Here is a 24,714-nt window from a genome sequence, read left to right as displayed (position 1 = left end):
GGGGGGAGAGGGGGGAAGCAGGGGCGATGCCCCTTTTCCTACAAGTTTTCAGCAGACCCTCACTACCCACACAGAAAAACAAGCAAAATTTAAGAATCCATTTGCCCAAATGACTGCTTTAAGATTATTCTTGTTAGTTCATTAAAGGACAAGTCAACCCCACTGGGATTTAAACATATGGAAACCATGATATCAGGCCTACAGCTGGCCACTAGCTGGAACACAGCTACACACAGCTGCACCCCAGGGCCAGTGCACCCCTTGGCATGCTGCACCCCAACCTCCCTGTTCGCAAGCAACAGGGAGGACAAGTGCTCATCCAAGCCAGGAGTGGATGCAACAACTTCAACCAGGGAGGTAAAGTCCAATTATATAAGTGAGCACTGAAGGCTTCCTGTAATCATTTCTCTGTTGGTATTTTCGGAGCACTTCTAATCAAGAAACAGCTGACTCTCATGGAAAATTAATTTCACTGTGATGATATGTACTAGAAGAGGCAGCATGGTAATTTGCAGCTTGGTAGCTGATTCAGAAGAGGGCTGAGCGTGATCCACACCAGTGACCAACACAGGAAGGGGACAGACCTGACATGTCTTGCTCCTGACTCCAACACACTTCCGTCATCTGCAGAAAGGACCTTCCTCCAGCATCCTGTGGCATGGAGGATGGTGCGGTACCCCAAGCCCCATGCTGGGAGAGACAGCTGCCAGTGCTGGGGTCAGGAAGAGGGGCCAGGCAGTTCACGGCAGCCCCGCAGCAGTATCAGTGCCCAGCATGGCAGCCAGGCTTTCCTGAGGAAGGAGCAGGTCTTCCTCTGCTTTGAGATTTAGGGCTTTCTGTCACATTCAGCATTTTTCCCAGTTCATTAGTCCATCAGCACGGCAGAAGTGCAGAGTGGCTGTTTGTGAGTTTATCATGGTCTCACTGCAACAGGCAGCCTTCTGCTAGCACCCAGGGCTGGGGAGCATCTGGACCCCGTCCTGGCAAGGGCAGCCACCACGAGCCCCTGCCCTGCCCCAGGACACACGTCTCAACCAATACAGTCTTAAATCAATGTAGAACCATGGAAACTGCCACTGAACAAACCGCTTTGCCAGACATTCGGAGCGGGTATGAAGCACCCAGCAGAGCTTGCAGGACACCTGCGCATGGGAGATGCGACAGATCCAGAAGGGGTGAAGGTCCCGCAGGCAGCAGGGATGGGTGCTCAGGTCACCCCCAGCACCCTGCCAGGGCTGGGAGATCCCGCCTGCTGCAAACACCTCCTGCAGGGTCCAGAGACAGCAAAAACCAGCAGTCATGTCTACATTAAGCCTTCTGTTAAGGTCTCCCAGCAGATCCCCAGCATCGATTCAGCTCCATTAGCAATACAAAGGGATTTAATCAAAGTAAACCTCCAAGGAACAGATAGACAGTTATGATAGTCTTAACTCGTAAACAACCTAACTAGGAAATTTAGCAGCATCCCATCGCTATTACAACATGAGATCTCTGTTTCTATTAGCAGTCCAGTTGTACCATATACCCCAGAAGTACAGAGTGCCAGAACAATTAAGTAAGAGGTTCCTATTTGTTTTAGAGAATTTAATGGGAGACTGCAGTGATGCTTGACCAAAACCTGAACAGGGGGAATTTGCATCTGAACAGTCTTAGAGAAAAATCACCCTGGGGAGTCTTCGGCAAGGGGGAAGAAAATTCATGGTATTCTAATAGTCCCTAAATTTTTAATGTACACATTTAAGATGGCAGCTTTCAGTTGCAAGCCCACAGCTGGCTGAGCTGAAGTGTTTGTGCAACTCAGAGGAGCACTGCACCGATTTTAGGATATCCAGTAAGAGGAGCACAACATGCTCTGCACACACGGGAAAACTCAGAAGGTCAAAGGAATTCGTAGAGCACTTGCAGCACCAAAGCACCCATGGAAGGAGCCCTACACCCTGGCAGCAGCCAGGGCTAGCAGTGGAATTGAGCCCCAGGTCACCCAGGTGCAGTCACACCCACCAAGGCAGCAAGCAGCCCAGCACTAACATGCACAGCACCCGGCTCCCCACAGACGATGCTGTGGGTGGGGAAACCAGAGGACACAGTTTACCTGTGCACCAGGGCAGTAACATTGAGGATGGCTGTAAGATCACACAGGGCTTTGCAAATCCCAAGAGCAGGCTCTGCTGCAATTCCTCTTTGTGAGGAAGGGCGTAGCGACACGTACAGGCTGGAGCGTAGAGCATAACAAGCATTTGCCCAAGTTAAATATTACCCTTTCTAGTGAGATTCGGACTCTCCTACTTTAATTGCAGTTCAGGAGATGCAATCGCACATGACTACATCTCCTGTTTATCTTCCATCCCTCCCTCTTCGCAGTGATGGGCAGCTCTCCCCATCTTGCCTCCCTTTGCCAGGGTCAGTGCAAACACTTCCAAGGAGAAAGAGCATCAGCTGCCAGCAGATTTCTTTGCACACAGAGCATAAAAGCGCAGCACTCGCTGGGCACCGCACAGTTAAATGTGCCATAAAAAGCTCTTCAGCAGGCGGAGTGAAATGGTTGCTAACCTCTCTGGCTGGCAGCACTTGCAGGCTGCTGCTGGCTACCGACAGCAAACGTTTACAGTTCAGCATTTGTTCCTTAAGTTCATTAGGAGACAAAGTGGTGGAAATTCCTGTGTCCTGGACACCATCGTGAAGCAGCAGGAATCCTGACGCCTGAGCCCAATGCTCACGTAGGATCAGGATGAGGAAACAGAGGGAGAGCTTCAGTTATTAAAAAAAAAAAAAAAGAGAATTTCGTGAACGCTTGGGCAAACAGAGGAGAAGAAAAGCAGGCAGATACTCCCTAGCGCTGCCCCTGAAGCAGGAGGGCAGGGAAGGACGTGGGCTGCTCAGGACAACTCCTCATCTCCCAGGTCATGGGAATCAGCACGGCTTCAGGAGAAAAAGGAAATCCTCTGCTGCAGGCAACCCCCACCACCAAGCTGGGCATCCTACTCATCAAACAAACAGCCTTAGGACGTGCAGGAAAAAGGGGACGTGTGGGGTCGTACTGCCCAGGAAATGCATTCAGTCAGGAGTTTTCATCTGGGCTGTCCACCAGTTGAAGCAATCTAGAATACAGCCAGACCACACCAGAGAATAGAAGACAGGTTGGATTTGGATTTAAAATTTCTGCATACATCACACACCATTTAAAAAGATTTTGAAATCACTGATTTGTTAGTCTTCCAAGTTAGGAGACTAACTATACCCATTGCAGAGTATAAAACTGTCAGGATAAAAACAACTTAACAGAGCCATGGATTTACTGACTCAGTTCACACAGTACAAACTGGACTGTCTGAAGCTTTAATACCCTGACTTTGACGGAGGAAAAGAGAATGGGACTGTTGTTTAGGATACTCCCCCCAAAAACCAGACAAAAGACTTCACTTTTCAAGCATGTTTTACAAGTTCAGCATGGCTGAACAAAAAAAGTTATCACATGTACAGCCTCATGTTTGCTGCAACTGAGCTGTTCCAAAGGGGGGGGGGGGTCTGAGATGTTGTTTCTGGTCAATGGTTTGCCTCTTACACCAGGCTGGATCATCCCAGTTAACACACATGAAAAAATACGCCCTCCTAGTTGTCACGCTTAAATGGAGGCACAAGATTTATGGTTACAGTGTCCTGGGTGGCATTCCTTCTTTGCTCAATTCAGGAAGACCCATGGCACACATCTTCCACTGCCACTTATGGCTAAATCATGGTCCAGCTCCTACCTACATCTTCTTTGTCTCAAAAAAAAAGAAAAAAATTACCACAGGGAAAGTCCTGCTCCCTGACTAGTTTGCCCATGATGCACGCATTCCAGGGGACCTGCTTCTTGCCATCAGAATGGCAAAACGCAGGGCAGAAATTTTTGCCCTCACAGTGGGCTTGCCTACGCCAAACTGCTGGCTGCTTTATGTCTCCAACCTCGGCAGGGCACGAGACGCCAGCGGGGACACGAACCACCTCACCACAGGAAGTGCAAGGCAGGTTACAGAGTGCAACCCCCAGCCTGTACTAAGTCATTTACCCCAGCAGTCCCCAAGCACCATGATGACTACTCCTATCAGCAGGGCAACGTCCACCATCAGAAGCCACAGGCTCTTTGACGTTGGGCATTTTGACTCCTCACTGCAATATTGTACCTGCTGGAAAATAAAGTATCCTGCAACTGCTTCAGCTTTAAGAACATAGAGGCTGCTTTGCAGCAAGCATGATTTGCACTGTAGAGACTGCATCTAAGGAGACATCCCTCTGTATCAATACTCCAAGACCGTCCCTGTTGTGATTTCTTTCCTACCTGTTGCCAGGTACTGAGAAACCAGCCATTTCAGCAGCCAGGGAAGGAGCACTGCCGCAGCCCCACCTCCACGCTACAGATCAGCCTGGTTTGTCCACTGGAAAGCCCATCAGCCCTTTCAACTCCTAAAAAATTCTCCAAGCTGAAATTCTTCAATCACATGGGATTATTGTTGTCCCAGATTTTAAAAGGCAGCAGCTGGGAGCTCCCTGCCAAGGGTACTTTCACCATACAGTACCATTAAGACCCACAGCAGCTTGGCCTCTGCAGTATGATTACAGAGTTGTTCTTGTTTGCAATAATAAAAGACTGCACTGCAAACAGTCAGTACAGCTGCTGTGTTTTTACAGGATGAAAAAAGCTATCAGAAAGAGGATGCAACTTGGAAGTTCCAGCATACAGACCATTACCTATGGGATTTTGTAAGAACTCTGATGTCCTAAGACATTTATTAGCTTTGTTGTGAGCCTTGGAATACCTAACATTTTTTATATGGTTTTCTTCCACCCGAAAAGCAAACTGGTAATACAGCTGTTGCAAATAAATTAACGAATTCCACCACCAGAGTAGGGAATGACTTCACTGGAAATAATTCACCCCTCTATCTATGAACTTATTTAGCACTTAACTAAGACTACACATCACTTCTCAGCGTGCGTGACACCTTCCTGGGTCTCAGCAGAAAAGCAATGGCATGAGAGTCTGTTTGGGATGCCTTGAATAGGGGAAAATGGAAAAACCCTTCTCTCCATCACCCCACGCTGCAGACCTCTGCCGTGTGCTTGGGGACCAGACCCTGAGGCTTGGAAGAGGTCAGAGCCCTCTCTGGGGACAGCAGGGTAGGGAAGTGCCATGCCCCATAGCTTCCCCCAGGATCACCCTCCTCTCCCTCCCTCTGCTGACTCGACCTTCCCGCCCAGCCACGGCAAACATTTACTAACAGTGCTGCTGCCCCAGCGCCAGGCGTAAGAAAACCCTAAACCTTATCATGGGGCGGGGGGGGGAATAAAGTGCCCTGGCATCAGAAACCAGATTCGCATCGCCCTTTACCACAAGCACCACAATCACAGAATTGTGCCTAGCACGCTAGCATTAAGTTACATATTAATCCTAGATAAGAGACAAAGTTATTAAGTGAGCTCAGCAAGGGCTAAGAGCCTCCACAGCCCCGAGCTGTAACCAGGGTTCAGGATCCAGCATGGGGTGATGGGGAGATCACTGACTGCAAGGGATGGGAAGCTTGTGGCCCCCAGACTCCCACCCCACCAGATTTTTTTGGGTTTATACAAGCAGGGGAAAAACCCAGTGCAAATTCAGCAATACGGCTTGCCTGTGAGCTGGCTGTGGGGATGGGGCGCTGGGCACCAAACAGCCTCCCAGCAGCACGGGGCACATGGTGCCCTGCCTGTCCTGCTGCGGGCAGGAAGAAGCCGTCGCTGCCTTCTCCTGCCCCAAGTCACCAGCGCTCATCTGTGTGGTGGCTCTGCAATTGCCTGGGGACACCCAAGCTGAAGTTGTTTCGCATCATGCCCCCTTGCAGCCCTGGAGAGGGACGAGCACATGTGGGGGCACATCAGGGAAAAGCAAACCCCCCCCTCCCTCTACCCTACTCCCCCACAGAAACACCTTTAAGCTCCTCACACACAACAGCAGCTGAAGTTTCTTAAAGAGAGTTGTGTACTTACTGAGGGATCTGACCGCTGGCTCATTGATATGAGCAACAGGGCAGGGGGAAAAAAAAAAAAAAACAAAAACCCAACACCTAATCAATTCTAGCCTGCCTGCGCCCCAAAGTCAAGCTCTGCAAACAAGAGTCAGTCAGACATTCGGCTGCCTTGGAAAAGATAAACACGCTGGGAACGGGAGGCCAGTGCTCCCCAGGTAGAGCAGCCCTCCCCATGCCGGCCTCGGCCCAGCCTGCCTACTGCACAAACCTCTTGGGATAAGGGGGCAGCACTTGGAAAATGAGGAGGGGAATTAATTTCTAATAGCTGAGCACATATATCTGTTTGGGTTCAGGAGCAGGTTTTAGACACGGCCGCTCTGGAAGCCCATCCATGGGGGGGCCGGCAAGGGCACACAGCACCCAGAGGCTGCTCCAGCACCCACCGCAGCCTACGAACAGGACCCGGGGGGGGGGGGGGGGGGGGGGGGGGGGGGGGAAGGCAGAGTAAGAGCTGGGGAGCAGCTCAGTGCTTTGCCACCACAGCACAAGGGTGGGCTCTGGGAAAGCTGGGAGTGTGCTGGCACCCTCCCACACGACCAGATCCCTGAGTAGAGGCAGGACAAGACACTGAAGCCCAAACGGGATGCTCAACATGTAAACAGGGAGGATAGGATGGCCCAGAAATATGACTTCTAAAAGCAAGTGTTGGCCACCTCCGGCACCAAGGCAGTGCCAGTGCCCATAGCATCTCCCTACCCTGGGTTTTCAGTCTCAGATGCAGAGAAGAAAGCCCCCATGCTCACCTGAAGCTGTGGTGATCCTGGCATGGGCTTCCCTGCCCTTACCAAAGCAACTTCCCGTGACCATAGAGAGCCCAGAGGCGCCAGCTTCCGATTTCTGTCTCCTCCTGCATCTAAGTCCCATTTAAGAGTTTCCTCAGCCTCCAATCCTCATGTCTCTAGCAGGAAGTTTAAACTCACTAGTGCATCAAGCATGCTATGAGGTCTTGGGGATGGCGCATTTCCACTGCATCCTAAAAAATGCACCAAAACACCAAGTATCTTGATGCGGATCTCACAAAGACGGACCAGAGCACCTCCCCGGCGGTCTTGGGGCCAGAGCGGGCATCAGGCAACACGGCGCTGGGAGAGCCTCACACAGGACTGCTGGAAGCAAAGGCGGCTTCATCAAGGGACTTAACGACCTCCTCTCACTCTGCAAACATACCTCTCATGTCAAACAGGCAGGGCTGGCTATTGCAGACACCCCCGGGTTTGGGAGAGCTGCAGGGAAGGAGCTGGACAGGCAGTGAGGGCAGGCCTCCTCCACGACAGGGAAGCCCCGAGGGGCCACGGGGAAGGAGCTGATCAGGTCTGGTGTCCCACAGACCCTGACCACACCAGCCCCTCCAACCCACTGAGCGTGGCACCAGCCCACAGTCATGCGGCAGCCTGTCCTCCTCCTCCTGGCGAAGGCACCAGCCTTTCCCTCCATACCAGATAACGAGATTTTAGATTAAACCAATTTATCCACTCAAGTTACCTAATTTGTCTAGGTTGTGTTTGCCTCTCCAAGGTATTACAACTAAATACCATCCTCCTCCTCCGCTCCCCCATCCTCCATGTGGCTGAACCCTTGGCAGCACTTTGCTCACACAGTCCTACAAATGCCACAATGGTCTTCAGCAGCAGTTTGGGGAAAAACCCTGCAATTTGGGGAGTTTTTGACCTGCTTCCAAGCCAGGTGCAGATGCAGTGCCCCACATGCAAAAGTGGGGAACAGCAGAGAAATTTAATACAGATTCATACAGGTTGCTCTTCTGCACGTACGGCTCTTCCCTGGTTGGAGCAGTTAATGTGCCACAGGGGACCGTAGCAGAGTTCTCTTCCATCAGCGCTGGCTTTTAGCCCTTTTGCAGGCTGGGAGCCAAGCTGGCAGGGAAGGCCCCCCCAGCCCCGACTCCAGGAGTCTGCTGCCACACTGGCATGGAAGGACACAAGTCTCACGTGGGAACTTCCACCCACCTGGTTTTGGTACTCAAACACAAGTGACACTGGGAGCCCTGGCCACAACCAGGAAGCTCCTGCATCCTCAACGCAGCCCCAGGACATCATGGCTGCAGCCTGGGGCAGGGCAGGGGACAGCGGCTGGGGGAGGGCAGCGCAGGCAGAAGGACTGGTGTCAGCACCCGCTGTGAGCCCTGCTTCGCTATTAGCTTTCTGCAGTGCAGCAGCAAACGAGACAATTACTATGTTGACTGGCATTTTTTCTTTTTTAATTAGTTGAAAGCAGGGTTAACCTAGAGCACCCTGAAGCTGGGCAGCCCATCCACAGCACAGCTCCCTCCATCTGTTCTTGCCCTATGGCCCTTCCCAACCTGATGCACAGAACAAGCAACCCTGGAGCTACTTAACATGGCCAGGTACCAGTAGACACCCCACTGCTGCAGCCTAGAAACTGTAAAACCATTTGATAAGACACTAGAAAGCCAGTGCTGATGGGATGATTGCAAGCTAGCAAGCCTGCTGAGGGCTCTGAAACACAAAGGGACATTTGACCAATCCTTGCTTGTAATTACAAATGCAAGTTAGTGCAGGAGGACGCACAATGGGCTTGGGCTGGCGGAAAACTGAGGCAAAGCCTCATTTGCAGGTTTGATTAGCAACAAATTAAACAAGGGAACACTGCACCCAGCTGTCATACAAGAAGCTTGACCAGACCCACACAAGGAGAGACAGGGCAGCCAGGGCAAGGGACCCCTACACCTGCAGCACAGGGGGACACGGCTCAATTTCTCTCCCTGTATTTACCCTGGGGTTATTTCCACTGCAGCACACAGCAAGGGGAAAAAAAAAACCACAAAGATGTCTGAGAATCAGAGGGAAGAGAAGTTCGCAAAGCCATAGCACTGCTTTAAGCTAAGGGGAAGGAGCAGGGAGCACCAGCACCTGCTGCTGTGCAAGAACCACACAGCTTGGTTCACCTCAAAGCAGAAGTCTCCAGTCCGTCCCCCAGCAAAGACTCCTTCAGACAAGCCACTTGGTTGGGGTATTTTCTGTTTCCCAGGCAGTGCTGACAGTCATGTTGACAGAGCAGGAGAGCTGTGAGCTGAGGCTGCCGTTATGTTGAACAGCAGCGAAACAAAAAGTGGTTACTGGAATAAACTTCTCTTTTTAAGAAAGAGGAAGGTGATTTGAATAGCCACCTTATTTTCAACAGCTTGCTCAGCTAAGTTGGGACAGCTCACCGCATGCAGGTGAAGCAGCACAGGGTGTGCTCACTGCACGCTGACCATGGATACAGGAACCCTGAGCACCAACACACCTCTCACAGCAAAAAAACTCTAATCTTGCAAGAAAGAGATAGCCGTGCACGTTGGACACTCTTGCCGTACCACTCCAGGCGGACCCTGGCAAGCACAACAGCTCTTAACTGGGAAGTCATTTTAAACTTGCCTCAATATCTGCTTATAACACCACTTCCTTCTGCCCGCCTTGGCACGCATGCAGAAATAAACCCTGTGCAACAGGGCTCCTGCCTTGACTACCACCCGTCCCTCTCCCACCCCGTGCACTGCTCCTTGCACCTCCTCGCCCTGCACTGGGACAAGCTGCAGGCAGGGCAGTGCCTGCCCGTGCCAAGCTGCATGGAAGCCCTGTGGCCAACAACCTGCTACCCAGGAAACGGGGAGAGTTGCTCTTGCTGCAAGACATGGGCTCCCACTGCACAGTGTGCCTCCAGCACAGCAAAGGCCAGAGCGAGGAGCAAGTGCCTCGAAGCTACGAGCAGCAAGAAGCATCATCTGCTTATTCCCCTGCAACCAGCACAAGCTCCTCCGCTGCCACAGCCAGTCCTGCAGGGTCCCAGGACAAGGGGAGACAAGACCCTTGTGAGCTCCAACACTGCCGATGGCCACTGCAAGGGGGGGCACAGGGCTCCCTGTGAAAGTGCTGGAGAAATCTGTTCCCTGCTGCAGAGCCACACAAGCTCACACAAAAGTCACAGCTGCTTTTCCAGAAGGTGAAAGCCTGAACTGCCAAATGCCAGAGTATCTCCCTTGCCTGCTACCATGGAGTTTTGTAATACCTGGAAAGGTGGTTGCAAACTGAAAGCTGGAAAAGGAAGCCTTTTCCCCAAATCCTCCAGGATGCTGAATATCTAACAACACTCGTGCGTTCCTACCACCTCATCACTTCAAACTTTTCCTATCTGGTTTTGCATTTGGTCACTGCTGCAGTCTGAATGAACTACTCAGCTTCTTCGAAAGCAAGCCTTGCCTCACAGAAACACAGCTGAATAATATTCTCACTCAATAGCTGGTCTCAACACAGGCATTTTCAAGGGCTTTGATCCATTTCAAAGAAGGCAATGAGCTTAGCCCTTGATTAAATACATAGCATAATCCACCTAAATCTTGTTAGCCAAGAAACAAGTCGCTTGTCTCACTAGTTGTGGGTGGCATTGCATATCACTGCCAAGCAAGCGGGGCTGCCTGCAGCGTGAAGGTGTCCCTGGGAGCACGTCCCAGGCAGGCAGAAGCACCGGGGTAGATGGCAACCACAGCAAGAAGGGACACCGCTTGCCATCGCTGCTCCAGCAAGCCCATATGGATTCAAGGCACAGAAGTTCATGGGATCCTTCTGCAAAGCTTCCCTCTGTAACAGGCAAAAGCCACCCAGGGCAAGAGCTTGCCCCCTTCCAGCTGGAGAGCACAGGGATGGTGCCTCCAGACTTGCCTTGCAGCCAGGGCACTGGGCACCTGACAGCCAGCAAAGCTCTAAAAAAAATCCACAGCAAGACAAATCACCAGCCCCAAGGGAGCCAGGCTGCAGCACCGAAGGAAGATGTGTTGCAGCTTTGGGGGAATTTCACACCATATCGGTCATGCTTCCCCTTCCTTGGGAGGAATGAATCAGTAGCAGAGCATTTGTGGAACCTTACCAGAAAGACCTGGGTGCTGAGTGGGAAGCACACCATGACAAGAGCAACTATTCCCGCTGCTGGACAGGCAAGAGCCTGGCTCTGGGCGAGGTGGAGGTGCATAGCCAGGGTCAGCCTCACATGCACACCCCACTCCCAAGTGGCTGCTCTGGTCAGCTCTCACCATCTATGAGAAGGAAAAGCAGCACCACTCCCCTCCTGGGTCCCAGGCTGCCTCTCATCAGTGCAGACGCCAGCATGAGCACACACGTGCTGGCACCATCCCCAACAGCGAGACATGGGGAAACAAGGCAGTTTGAGAAATCCGGCAAAAAGAAATCCTCCTTCCCCAAGCAAGCCCCACTCCTCTCCTGCTTGGCTCTTAGATAACTGTATGAATTCAAAAGGTGAGTCTTTCAAAGCGCACTGAGGCAGAACATCAAGTTGGGGAAGACTATGAGGATGCTCTTTCCCAGCCTGAGGCTGCATGACCCCGCTCCCCACCAGCGATTCCCCCTGCAGCCACTTCCACCCAAACAGAACGTCACACTAGGATGTGGGACAAGAGATATCTGCTGCCAAGATTACAGCATATTTGAGTCATTAAAAGACAAATTCTCTGAAAAGCGCTCTTGCTCCCTATTTCTCTCCAGGTTTCAGACCCAGAAGGTGGGGACCAGCTCTGCAGGGAGGTGACCCCCCCAGGGGTTGATCCCAGCCAAGAGGCAGGAGTCCTGCAAATCCCCCCTCTGTGCTGCATTAGCAGCTCTGAGGCTTCCTGCAGCAGCCAGGCATGTTTCAACAGCTGCTGGAAGTATTTTGAGTTACTTTAACCATGTTAACACACTATGTGACTTCTGTCACCTCAATTACCTTAAAAAGCCCAGGCACAGATCTCAGAGCGAGTACAAGGAGGAGGAAAAAATTGATTTAAGAATTAGTAAGAAGAAAAAAAAAAGAAAAGAAAAGAAAAAGAGTCCACAATCCCAAAGCACAGTCTCAGGCAGATACAGGATTTCGAAGCCAAAAAAAGCAGCCAACAGAGGTGGTATCTGCTTTAATCAAACACTAGCCAGGAAGGCTCAGCAGAGCAGATCTCACCAGTCATCAGCTGGCAATAGCAAGAATCAGCCTTTCGACACTGGTATCCTCACCCAGAGCTGGACAAGGGAAAGGGCTGCCCGCAGAGGAGCCAGTATGATAAGTGACAGCAGTTGAGCATTGCAGGGGCATTTCACTGTTTCAGAGGTTGCTGCTATAACAATCTTCTCTGACTCAGCAGCTGAAAGGAACGCTGGGAAGGAAGCACCATAAAAAAAAAAAAAGTCATGCATTATTAATATGGACTCTGGCAGCAAGACATGAGTTGGAAAAACACTGAAGAAAAAACAATATGACTGCAAAGTAAGAGTGAGCTGCATGTGTGGAAGCATTTCACACTCTTGTGGGAGCTGGCTGTGCTCACAGGGCCACTGCAGCCAGGGGCCACCCTGCACCCATCTGCAGAGACCTCAGCTCCAAGGGAACCTCACATTTCCTGATAGGAACTTAACATCCACTGTTTTCTCCCTTGAAGCAGGTTGCTGCAGCCCTAGTACAGAAACCACCACACGCCTTGGGCATGGCCCACGCTAGTTTCAAGCTACGACAGCTCCAGGTTTTCCTGCCGTGGAATACAGCCATTTTAGCCGTTTTATTTGCCTGTGGTCTGTGCATCAGTTCCTGACTCCCAGCAGCTTCCCCCCTCATGAAGCCCTCCAGCCCTGCCCTGCAATGCTCCCCCCGGTGTTTTAGCTAGAGCAGCCGTTGCGCAATGCACCCAAGGCTCCCACGCCACAACCTGCAGCCTCCTGCCAGCGTGCCCGCTGATGCAGAGGGCATGAAAGGCAGAAATGAAACTGAAATGCTTTCCTTTTCTTGCCAGGAAGGCGAGGGGGAAAAAATAATCAGTTAGCACTTGACTACCTGGTGCACTGCAGTGTTTGCCTTCCTCTTTTATTCTGTATGCTTTGTACGTATTTTTTTTCAGAGGCACTTCATAAGCATTAGCATTCACATAGCCGTCTTCACTTTCCATTCGAAACCCTTGCTCAAGACACAGCCTCTCCCAACCTGCTGCTGAGGGGAGACACCATAAATTAAGAATATGCGCTCCCCTATTGCAGGCATCACACAGACCTCTGCAAGCTTGCCCTCCCTGTTGCAGGGTAACCCTCTGATCCCTGCACAAGAGCCTTTTGGCAGCGCAGCAGCATATTTAAAGTTTCAGCGCAGCTTGGTCCCCAGCCTCTCCAAAGCAAAGAAGGAAGATAATGCAGTGCCAGCATTCAAGAGGCTCGTTTGATCATTTGTATGGCAATAGCATTCAAGTAAAACCAATCAATTATTTTGCCATAAAATTCCCTAGATATGCAAACAAACATTGGCTGAAACTTGCTTATACCACAGTCCAACCCACAGCTGTGCAACAGGGGGTTTTTGCCTGTATTTGCTTTCTTCCATTACATGTAGTGGCATCCTCCATACAGAAGTATTTCCTAACCTTCACCTTTCAGATCAGAAAGGCACAGGGAGGGAATAGCTTTGCAGATGCCATCTGACACAGCCCTCCTGCAGCACGCTCGAGCACGCAGCCCAAGCAAGCATCACACTCGCTCATTGGGGCAGGAGAATAGCAGTTTTCTAGCACAGCAAGCTCCCACAGAGCAGGGAAACTGAGGCACAACCCAGAGGAAAAAACCTATGGTGCTATTTGAACCGACGTCCCCTGGAAGCAGCCTCTTCCCTGCAGCAAGAGCCAGGGTGACAGGTGCCCTGGTCATGGTCCCCTCCACTGCAAGGGCCAGCACCCCCGCATCATCTTTGGAGGGGCCCAGGGACGTGACCCACACAGGGAGAGGGCTCTGGAGGGGTTCGTGCCAGCCCGGGGATGCCACACGAAACCACAGTCTTGCCAAGGGAAGAGCCCATTGGTTTCGCACCTCAAAACAAAAAACCTAGAAAAATGAGCTTTAGGAAGTTACATCTAACATGGCCTCATGCTTTCAGCTAAAGCCCAGCCCAAGCAAGCGCTAACCCCTCCTCACCTCCCCCACGTAGCCAGGAGTGAGGTAGGAACTCAAACTGAGCTTCTTGCACCCCTGAAGTAATATTTACATGCCTTGGGAAGACAAAGTGTCAAATAAGGTGCACTAAAGCTTGTGGCTTTATAGAAAATACCCACAGTCAGTACAGAGCACAAGGAATCCCCCAAACCTGCCTGCCTCCACAACAGCCTGCTGCTTCACTTTAGTTTTGAGGAAGACCAGCAAGCCCCAGAAAATTCCTTTTTTAACAGAAAAAGGGTACCACCGCACTGCCCATCGCAATCCACACCATAGCTTCACCCATGAGAATGCTTCCCACTGGGACACGCTGTCCCTCCGTCACCCCTGGGACCCTTCCAAGTAGCAGACGAGGATGACCAAGAGCCATAATCCTGCCGGGCACTGACATCACCCTGCAGCTTTTCGGTCTACCTTTCCTTTCAAAATAACAGCAGCTCTGGAGTAATGCTAAAAGCCCTGGTGTTTTAAATGTTCTCAATTTAATACTTCCATAAGATACATCCACAAACACCTCTCAAAGACTTCTGGGTGGTTTTTTTCTTGTTTTGTTTTTGGTGGGGTTTTTTTAATGTTTCAACAGCACAGTCCACTATTATTTTCTGCTCCATCTCTCAGAACAGGACTAATATCCTCAGTAGTTAGAGCAGGTGCTAGAAAACTTCAAACGCACATTAACCATCCTAGCAACAGTGTTCAAAATGCTGTCAGACAAAACCACGGTCAGAAGAACAGTCCAAATGCAAAGGAGAAGGAAAAGCCAGTATGAAAATAAACTTCACTAAAATAACCCAGCAAAGGTTTTGTCATAGTAAACACACATTTTATGGTAATAATGATGCTTTAAAAATAAAGCTGTTCAGAGAAAGATTTTCTCACTCTGTATAGCTGCGTATCAGTTTCTCTCCCAGACTATTTATCCCTTGATGCCGCCACAGGGAGAGCAGAGGGCTCTGCAGAGCCTTACCCAGCCAGCAGCGCATGGGCCCCAGCCAGCACCACCAGTTGAGGGTCACAGCAGCCACACTTGTGAGGTTCCCCAAAAGTATCGATAAAATTAAGCATTTAAGACTCCATGCACCACTTGGATGTTGAAATCCACCAACAGTAACAGCATTCAAATAGGAACAAGTGCAAACATACAGCTCCCCACACGGCTCGTCTCCATTCCCTGCAGTGGTCCCCGGGGTGTTCATTGTACCCTGCAGAGCAGATGCTGTTTGAGTTAATGCGATTAATGAGTCCACCTGGAAAAGCGACAGGCAATCAGCTCAGGAAATGAAGCAGCAGTGTCAGAGCCCTTATCTCCACCACAGCCAGCAGCCACCTGAAGTGACCGAGCACCTGCTGAAGCCCTGTCCTTCCATGGCCTCCCAAGCCCATGAAGATCAGGTCTCCTGGAAGTCTGGGCTGACAGCACTAATGGTTTTGCTGTAAGGTTTGGTCTGTCGCAAGTCATTGAAGTTTTGATGCATTTAGCTTGCAGGAATGAACCGGTACATGGAAGCTTTTGCAAGCGTTGATCAGCTTCCACAGACCAGGCCTTCCAGAGATAGACGGATGAAACAAACTCTTCACGTACTCTGCAGTTGCAACACTGAGCAAGCCACCAGCAAAATAACCCAAACTAGACATGCCTGAGACGGATAACACAGGTACTTATAGGCAAAGAAAACCTAGTAATTCACCTGCCCTCAAAGAAACTCTGTAACTTGTTAGCCTTGACCAAAAGGTGGTCTCCAACCAATGCTCTGCACCACCAGCGCCTTGGACACATTGGCACAGGAGCAGCTCTAAACAAGCAGGGCTGCAGCCGCTGTCCTGCCTGCATGTGCCTTTTAGGAGGGAGACTCAGGGCTGGAAAGAAGTGGTGTTACCAAAGGAGCCATTTCCCACTGCTGCCACCAGTTTTCTTCCACATGTAGCACAGGAGATCCTGAGCTCAAGTTCCTGTATCAAGGAGCACTCGAGGATTTCTTGCTACCCCCAATCACCGTCAGATCCAATGACTGCAAAAACCGCAGCGGGATACGCTGAGAAACTGGGCTGTTCTTTTCTTAGGCTGTGAAACACTGCTTGGCAGGTCTTTTGGGGAGAGGAGGGTGAAGAGAGCAGCACTGCCAGTGTTTTCATAGTACGATACCACACTTCCTTACACTGCAGGGGAAAGACCTAGAAGATGAAAGCCAAGACTACAACAGCACAAACCTTGTTTCGTTATTCCGAGCTGCACTTTCACCTTCTGCTCCTGCTCGAGCAGTGCCCAGCCACCCAGCAAGCCGCTGGCAAACCTGCGCCCAGCCCCTGCCTGGCCAAGCCAAGGCCACTGCGGCCCTCCGGCGTGCTTCTCAGATGAGCTGGGCACCAGCACCCTGCCACGGCCAGCATCCCCTGCTCCGCCATCCCCCTTCTGCCTTTCTCTCCACCAGCCACTGAGCCTGGACAGGCTCCTTCTGCTGACATCCCCACGAGAAGTGCACAGAAGGCAAAAGCAGCAGCTACCCGGTCTCCTACGTGTCCTCCCCACTCCCTTGCCTGGACTCGCCAGCCCCAGCTCTGTGTCCCAACAGTGCCATCCCCCTTCACGGGACCACAACCACCCCTTTTCCTCTGTTCCTCACCACCAAGAGCAACTCGACCACTTCCCACAGCACCATGGTGCCCTCAATCTGAGGCAAGCCAGCAGTAACAAAATCTTTTACCATTTTCACCCCAGAACTCCTCTGTGCTAAGATTTGCCAAGCTGATGCATTAAATAACCAAACTGGATCAGCCACATAATATTTGTGAAAAAATGAGCTGTACAAAGGAACCTGTTGGCCTCTGCAGTACTGCTTTGCTGTCCACGAAAACGTACCGTGAAGGACCAACATTTCAAAGAACTTCTGCCTATCAAAATCAAGTTCTTGCACCACAAGTGTAATTCATGGCTAATGCTGCTACTTCGTGCCCTGTATGACTGGTCAGGAGCAAATCCTGGTAAGTTTTGAGGAAGAAGAGCCAGAGTGAAATACAGCTCTTGCACAGGTAACAATCTTTTACCCAATAATTTAAATTCTCTGTTATTTTCCTGCATCGGATGCAACCGAGAGTCCTGTGCAAACTTAAGTTTAAAAAAATAAAATAAAAAGGCTCCAACATCTAGAGAGACAATAAGGGAAGAGCCAAGAGCAGCAACCTGAGCACCAGAGAAGGCCCCTGACCTCCCTCCTCCCAGCCACCACCCTCTCCACAAGCACCAAGTCCAAGGTCTGAGAAACTCCTGCTGCTGCAGCGAGAGTTAAAGATGAAATGGCAACTTGCAATGCAAGCAGCTTGTAAAAAGTATTGCTGTTTTCAGCTGCAGGAAGGAATTCCCTTGATTTCCCAGGCTCTGTTAAAAGAGCATAAAACCAGACATTTTTAGGAAAGCCATATGAGCCACCACAACGTGAAAACATAAGACAGGCAGGGACTGTGGTGTAGCTCCTTGGACGACCCACAGCCCCCTGGATGAGTTCAGCAGTAGAGGCTGGGACTAAATAGAAACAGCTTCAAGGTGTTCCACCTCTGAGTCAGCGCATCCCTTGCGCCCATGTCATCATTGCTCCAACACCAGGGTCTAGGTACGGTCAGAATTACTCTGGCAAGTCCATTTCTGCGCATCCCTTCTGAATAAGTGAGGCATGCAGGGTGGCTGTCCCAGGAGGACAAGAGCCTCAGCGCCAGAACAAACCTTGCAAAAAAAACCAAACCAAAAACCTGCTGAGGTGCCTGCTGGACCCCAGAGCAGGACAAAACAGTTTGCCCAGTGCCAAGCTCTGCTTATTCCAAAGACAAGGCCAGTGACATTCCTCATAATTAAAACGCAGCCTGCCTCACAGCCCTTTGCCCTGCTGCTGTTGCTTGCAAGACCTCCACGCAAGGCAGTGAACAAAAGTGACCTTCACACTCGTACAAGCATTGCCTTGTACCTGCTGCCTCGCAGGCAGCAGGGACCTGTGCAGATACGAGACCATCTCCTGGAGCCTCCAGCCGCTGCATCTCTACCAGCCCAACTGTGCCTCGGCCCCAGCTCACCGCGGAGCAGAACAATCGGCCGCCTCATCCAGTGCACAATGGCTACGATGAGACAGACCCACATAATCACCCCAGCCACAGCAGGGACAAAAGCGAGTGGGTGCTGGGGAAGAGCATCAAATAAAAGGGGAGCCTGCTGTATTTGCATGATCAGCCGGGTCTCTGACAATGAACTTTCCAAGGTGGCTTTGGGAGCCCAGGGATGTAAATTGTTAGGGTGCTGTGCGGGGAGGACACACGGGTATTGGATGCGAGTGCTGGGAAGGAGGCAGCACTGGCTGATTACATTGGATTGCTCTGCACAAACTTGAGGCCACAAGAAAGTCTCAGTTCCATAGGAGGAAACCTTGCTGAAGGACAGAAGTAAGGAGCTACCCCATGCATCACATAAACCAGAGCACAACACAAACATAAGCCCCAAAAGCTCTGGGCTCGCTCCCTGTGGGTACCAAGTGTGGTGATTTGCTGAACATAAACATTAATTTCTTCCTGAATTTCTGTCTCAAGCAGACCAAAGGCATGCTGGCATTTCCCAGTTTGCAAGGAGCCAAACACAATGGCCAGCTGTGCAACAGGCCAGCACCAGGGTAGGCAACCCAGAGCCAAAGCTGGACTCCCCGTCCCCAAAGGGCACCAGGAGCAGTTTTCCAGCTTTTCCAGCCAGCAAGGGAGCCGGCAAGCGTGCCAGCTCCACGCCAATGCGCTGAGACAGCACCCAGAAGTGCAACTGTCCCACTTTTCTCCTGGCACTGGTGCACAACTGCTCCAACACAAACAGTCTCAGCAATGCCAATGAATTTCCTTCCCTCTGCTTCAAACCAAGGGCTCAGGAACAGGCTCGGCCCAGCTCAGCCCTCTGCCATGGTGACAGCACGCCCTGCCACAGGGATGCCCAGACCCTCACTGCCGCTCCCAATCCAGAGGAGCTGACACTGGCGCCGCAGGCTGTTGACCCCCATGAGTAGAGGTTTGCTGTAGGACCCCCTTCCCAGCAGCACTGAGCAGATGAAAGCCCTTCCAGGCCCAGTCTCCAGCTGGTCCAAGCTCACTCACAGCTTCAGGTCCCATTTCTTTGGATTTTTTAATTAAGGTACAATCAAGGAATGGATTAATCACTCCTCTGCGTATGGTTTAGCTGATGAGCTGCAAGTCCCACTTCAGCTGCTTCCCCAACACATCCTGCAAGGCACAGTCTTCTTCAGGCCCTTCAGCAGCCGGAGAAAACCAGCCCAGCCTACCCCACCGCACAAGGCGGCAGCAGGCAGGCCAAAGGCCCCCAGAACACCCTGCTGACAGCATCTCTCCATCATACGCCACGCAGCCAATTTATTAAAATCCCCAGCTCTGCTCGTGTCCTATCTCTCTTTTCTTCCAAGCCTCTCCTTAGCACTCTGGCCTGAAAACAAACTCCTTCCAAATGCCAGGAGGATGAGTCCAGCTGCCCCGGGAATACCAGGCTGGGTTTTCAGGACAGAATTTTTTTGGCTGAAAGAGGGAGGTAAAAAAAAAAAAAAAAGCCAAGCAGATCTTCTGTCACCTGATGGGGAGATAACTCAGAACATCACTGACATCCACGGGCAGGTGGGGATAGGGACCACCTTCACCTCTCCGCCTCCTCTTCCAGCATCAAAGATAGTGAGAACATGGAGTGGGATGCGATCACGTTATCCAAGGTCCACGTAGGGAAACGTCTCTAGGCATAGAACTGGTTTTAAACAGCACTTTATACCCTACAGCATCTCCAGCACATCTAGGACTGGTGACCATGCAGAAGCGGCACAAAATGAATTAGACAACTCTCAAAAAGGAACAAAACCATCCTTATAACAGAAGTTTCCTTCTGAAATTGCACAGCTATTCCCTTCAGGCCCGGGGAAGCCCATCCACAGCCACACCGCGGCTCTTGGAGAAGACACCCTGTGCGCCTGCCCCACAAAGGGCCACAGGATGCATCTGATAAAACAACTGCTGGCCCCACAGCCGCATGTGAACGGGACAAGTCAGGCTGTGTTTATAGAGGGAGCAGGCGGTGGCTGCACCACCCGTTAGCACCAGTGTGAAATCGTCCTCCGACGGATGCAAGAGAACAGCTCAGCAGCTCCAAGGACAGCCTGCAGGACACCGGATAGCTGGTCAGGACAGCAAACCCCTGGGCCACCCAGCCAGGAAGGAGCGTGGTAGGGAGGCCCAGGACACGTGTCCTCACATAGGCTGTGCCCAGGACACAAGCCCCCATACGCTGCGCTTCACGCACCAGCCAACCCCCACTTAGCCCCACGAAAGGCTCCCAAAGCCCAGCAGCAGCCGTGGGACATCATCTGTCAATAAAACCCCACAGAAGTCACCTTAAAAAGCACACACCAGTCTCCCTGGGATGTTCAAGCTAGGGATGCAATAATCAATGACATTTCAAGGAGAAACTCCTATTCCCAACGTTTCTTTTGCAAGAACTGTTTCTATAAAAATTAATTGTTGTCAAAGTTCAGCTGAAGGCCAAACCGCAAGCCTTGGCTCCCCGCAGAAATGAGATACGCTGTACGAAGACAACAGCTGCTTTCCGAGGCTTTCCTGTGTCTCACGGGAGATGGGTGCACAGCCCCATCGGCACTAGGTGCTAGCCATTTTGGCACACAACTGCTCCAGTCCCGCGAGGCACGCTATGAAAGAGAAAATAGGAACGAGTATGCTCTCCTTCTAAAATACACGCTTCTCATCTTCCCACTTGACAAAAAGAGTAGGACTGCCACCAGAGAGCGAGTTCAGACCACAAACACTTGGACAACCCTCCACTTCTTCAAAACAAACTCTCCGGCAGGCAGCAGGCTCGCTGCCCCCCTGCCCGGCTCAGGCAGCGGCACCGCTCGGGCCCCGCCAGCCCGGGGAAGCCTCGCGGGGAGCGCGGCCGGCACCTCCCGCGGCCCCTCCGCGCCTCGGGGACCGGCACCCCCGCCCCGAGGGGCACGGGTGGGCAGCGGGCACCCTCCCGGGGAAAGCCCCCCTCCCTCGGCCGCGGGCTCTCCCCAGCGCCAACGGGAGGCGGAGACGCGTTGCCCAGCGCCGAGCCGCAGGGCGCCGCGGAGCCGCAGCCGGGTCGCCGGGCCCGGGCCGCCCCTCTTCGGGCAGCGGCCGGCCGGGGATGCCGCGGCGCCCGGCCGGCCGGGCGCGGATTACTCAGCGTTTCCAGCGGGAGACGGCGCGCCCCCGCACCACACCCCGGGCCTCGGCCCGCCACTTACCGATGCCTGGCGCCACATAGACGAAGTAAAGGAAGGAGGAGGAGAGCGAGAAGAGGAAAAGCGCGGCCAGCAGCGAGCGTCGGGGCAACAGCCGCCAGGCGCCGCGGGGGCCGCGGGGCCACCGCATGGCCGATGCGCCACCGCCCTGCTGCCGCTGCGCCGCCGCCGCCGCCGCCGCTCACATGCGCCGAGGCCCGGCGGAAGGCGCCGCGCCGGGGCCTCTCCGAGCCGCCGCCCGCGCCCAGCGCCGCCGCATGAATGGGGCGGGGCGGGGCGGGAGGCGCGGAGCGGGGCGGGGCGCCGCGGGGACCGCCTGCAAACTCCCGCCGCCGCCGCTGCAGCGCCCCGGGATCCTCGGCGGACATCGCCCCGCCCGTCTCGCTACCGGGGCGGCCGGCTGCGGCCCTGCGGCACCGCAGGTGGTCCTGGGGCACCACTGATGGCCGTGGGACGCCGGGCAGTGGTCTCGGGACACCCAGCCGGAGACCTGGGACAGTGGCCCTGGGACACCCAGCAATAGCCCCAGGACACTGAGCGATGGCCCAGGGCACCTAGCAGTGGTTCAGGGACACTCAGCCGTGTTCCTAGAACACCCGGCAATGGCCCCAAGACCCCCAGCAATGGCTCAAGGCATGCAGCCGTGGCCCTGGGACAGCGGCCATGGCCCAGGGCACCCAGCAATGGTGCTGGGACAGCCAGTCGTGGTCCTGGGATACCCAGTAGTGAACCCAGGACACCCTGTGCCGGGACAGCAAGGGCTGACCCCCAGCCCACCAGGCAGCAGGGTTCTGTTTGGATGAGTGCTGCTCCCACAGACATTGTGAGGGAGGAGGCGCGGCAAGAGAGGAGGTGATGGGCATAGATGGGTGGAAGTGAAGAGAGGATGAAGTTATCACGGTCAATGCCGTAATCAGCACTAGCAGCAATCAGCAGCCCAGTCAGTTAAAGAATGATTAAATATTTTTGCACACGTTTGCGGGCAATTCCTCTGCTGTGTGTAGGAGGAAGATATGGAGATGCCTGAAAATGAAAAAATGGGAGAGAAGAAACTCTGTCCCCATCCAGGGAACCAGGATAAGTAGCTGTAAAGCAGATGGGGCCCAGCCCCAGCACACAGAGCTGCTGGGCTTTGCTGCATTTCTTGCCTCATTTATGATTGCAGGATCTATGCAACTCACACTTTGCTTGGTGGAGGCTGAAGGGAGAGGTCATTCCTTATTTCACCAATAGATAGAGCTGAGAAAACCAAGCCTGAGCTCCAGGCCCAGGGAAGGAAGCTGGACTGTGGACCAGGCACGTGGGCAGGGGCTGGCTGCCCCTGCCTAGGGTGGGCCGTGAAGCCAGCGGCACCTCCAGGAACGATGGGACGTGGGGTGGGAAATGAGGACAGACCGCAGCTGCCAGGACATGCCCAGTGTGTCTCTGACTGCCTCCACACCCCAGGGGTGAGCCTCTCCCTGGCAGGGAAGGAGGCATTGCTCAAGCCAAACTTCTGTCCCAGCCAGACAGTGGCTGCCTGGCTGCAGGCGGGGGGTACCCGGTGCTGGCCCCACATTAGCCAGGGGCCAGATGCTGGGATAAAGGATTCTCCAGGTACAGCTGTGTATCACAGTAATCTTGTGAAGGATTAGCCCCCCTTCCAGCCTGGATGCAGTAAGGGCAATTAAAGAAAACACTTTCCACCTTCAACAAATAGGAGAGAAATATGCTCTTGTTAGATTCCCAGAGTAGGGAGGAGATAAAAATGAAGATAAAGTAAAAAAGAGCAGGGATTAGCAAAAAAAAGTGGAAATCTCTCTTTAAAAAGTAAGGCATTCTTTTTCTTAATGTGCCAAGGTGCAGAAGGAATTCGAGGACAGGGGCTCGAGAGAGCCAGGAGGCTGCGGGGTAAAGCAGGGATTTCCCTGGAGAGCCTGCATAAGCTGCGTTAACTTCAGGAACAAGGAAACTGGTACTTGTTCCTGTTTTCCAGGATTGCCACTCCACCACCACCTTCATTGAAATAAGTTAAATCCTGAGCCCTATTAATTTCTGGGAGCTCACAATACTCCATCAGAACTGCACGGCCAAGTGGTGGCGAGATTTGCTGTTTGCAAAATAGCTTTTATCCAACTCCTAAAGTAATGCCTTGGGCAAGGAAACCCAAGAAGATTTCTTGTTTGTTTCATGATTCGTTTGATGCAGACATAGTCAAAGGTGAGACGTAGTCGCAACCAATAATCTAACCTTTTGAACATGTTAATTAGCAATGGCATTGCTGGAGGAGCCACCCAGAAACTTGCTCCCAGGCCCAGGCTGCCGCAATGGGGACTGTCACGAAGAAGTAAAGTCAGGGAAGCCCTGGAGCCACACCAAGGCATGCCTGCCCCGCTGCAGGCTCTGACTCACCTCCCCTCTCCCTCTCTCCCAGGGCTCAGCCCCAGTCAACCCACTTCACTTTCCCTCCCTTTTTTTTTTTACTTACTCTCTCTTCCCCTCTTCTCCCTGCCCTGCCTCTCTGCTGCACCCCAGCTGAGGGACTAAAAACACCTGCCAAAGCCACTCTCCCTCCCTTTGCCCTCTTCCTATGAAATAAAATGAAATTAAACAGGAAGAGAAGTTTAAAAGTCTCAGATCATTCCATAGGGCCAGGTTAGGACTTCAGGGTGGGAGCACTTCCAAGCAGGGCTGTTGCAGGGAGCACTCGGGTGGCTCACGCCTGGGGGAGTCCTGGCTCTGCCCCACCACCTTCCTCCACCTGCCATTCTCCAGCCTGCACCAGCTACTCCAGCCCTCCCAGCCTGGGGCGGATCAGCAAAGTCCCACTTTCTGCAGAGTTTAACGTACCGATGGTGCCTGAGCAGCCTAAAGGGGAAGGTGAGGTCTGTTGGTGCATGGCCACAAGCAGGAATGGAGGCACAGGTCCTGCCAGTGCACCTACACTCACAAGAAGATGTAGCTGCACCCTTAGAGCATGTCTCCACTTAAAAGGCATTCTGCGACACTGAAGGGACAGCTCCGTTTTGATGGCTCAGGGGTGCCCCAGCGTGAGAGCAGTGCTCGAAGGGAGGGTACGGACACTATTGCACCACGTGCAGTCTGGAGAGGTTGGAGCTGTGTATTCACAGTGGCACCAACATAGCTGCTCAAGTGCTGTGTGTGAGAGACCAACCTGGCAGCTACCATTGCTCTCTACTGATGAACACTGGCATGACCAGGCTAGGCAGATGTCTGGCAGGCCATATCCTGCACCCAGCTGCGAGAACGCCAGAGTTGCTGCGGGAGGGGGTGGCCAGGGGCTGCCTCGCACCCTGCAAGGAGCAAACCCACCAGCCCAGGAAGTGCCCCAAGGTCTTGGGCCTCGGATGGTAATGCCACATGCTCCCGAGGGCCGGCGGGGAGCAGGCAGGGCTGGGGAGTGCTGCCCGGCAG

General features: G+C 52.7%; 1 protein-coding gene across 1 annotated transcript in view; it reads right to left on the bottom strand.

Annotated features, from left to right (window-relative positions):
• B4GALT5 (beta-1,4-galactosyltransferase 5) overlaps positions 1 to 21,563 on the bottom strand; it is a 39,304-nt gene extending 17,741 nt beyond the window's left edge. The window contains exon 1 of the mRNA XM_054845601.1: positions 21,304 to 21,563. Within this exon, the coding sequence (XP_054701576.1) occupies positions 21,304 to 21,430 (127 nt within the window). The 5' untranslated portion in view covers positions 21,431 to 21,563. The remainder of the gene's footprint in view (positions 1 to 21,303) is intronic.
• Between the last annotated feature and the right edge of the window lie 3,151 nt (positions 21,564 to 24,714).

The sequence above is a fragment of the Grus americana genome, chromosome 17 (genome assembly GCF_028858705.1).
Source record: "Grus americana isolate bGruAme1 chromosome 17, bGruAme1.mat, whole genome shotgun sequence".
In the NCBI taxonomy this organism is placed as follows: domain Eukaryota; kingdom Metazoa; phylum Chordata; class Aves; order Gruiformes; family Gruidae; genus Grus; species Grus americana.
The sequence above is the reverse complement of the archived record's forward strand: the minus strand, read 5'-3'. Positions and strand labels throughout refer to the sequence as shown.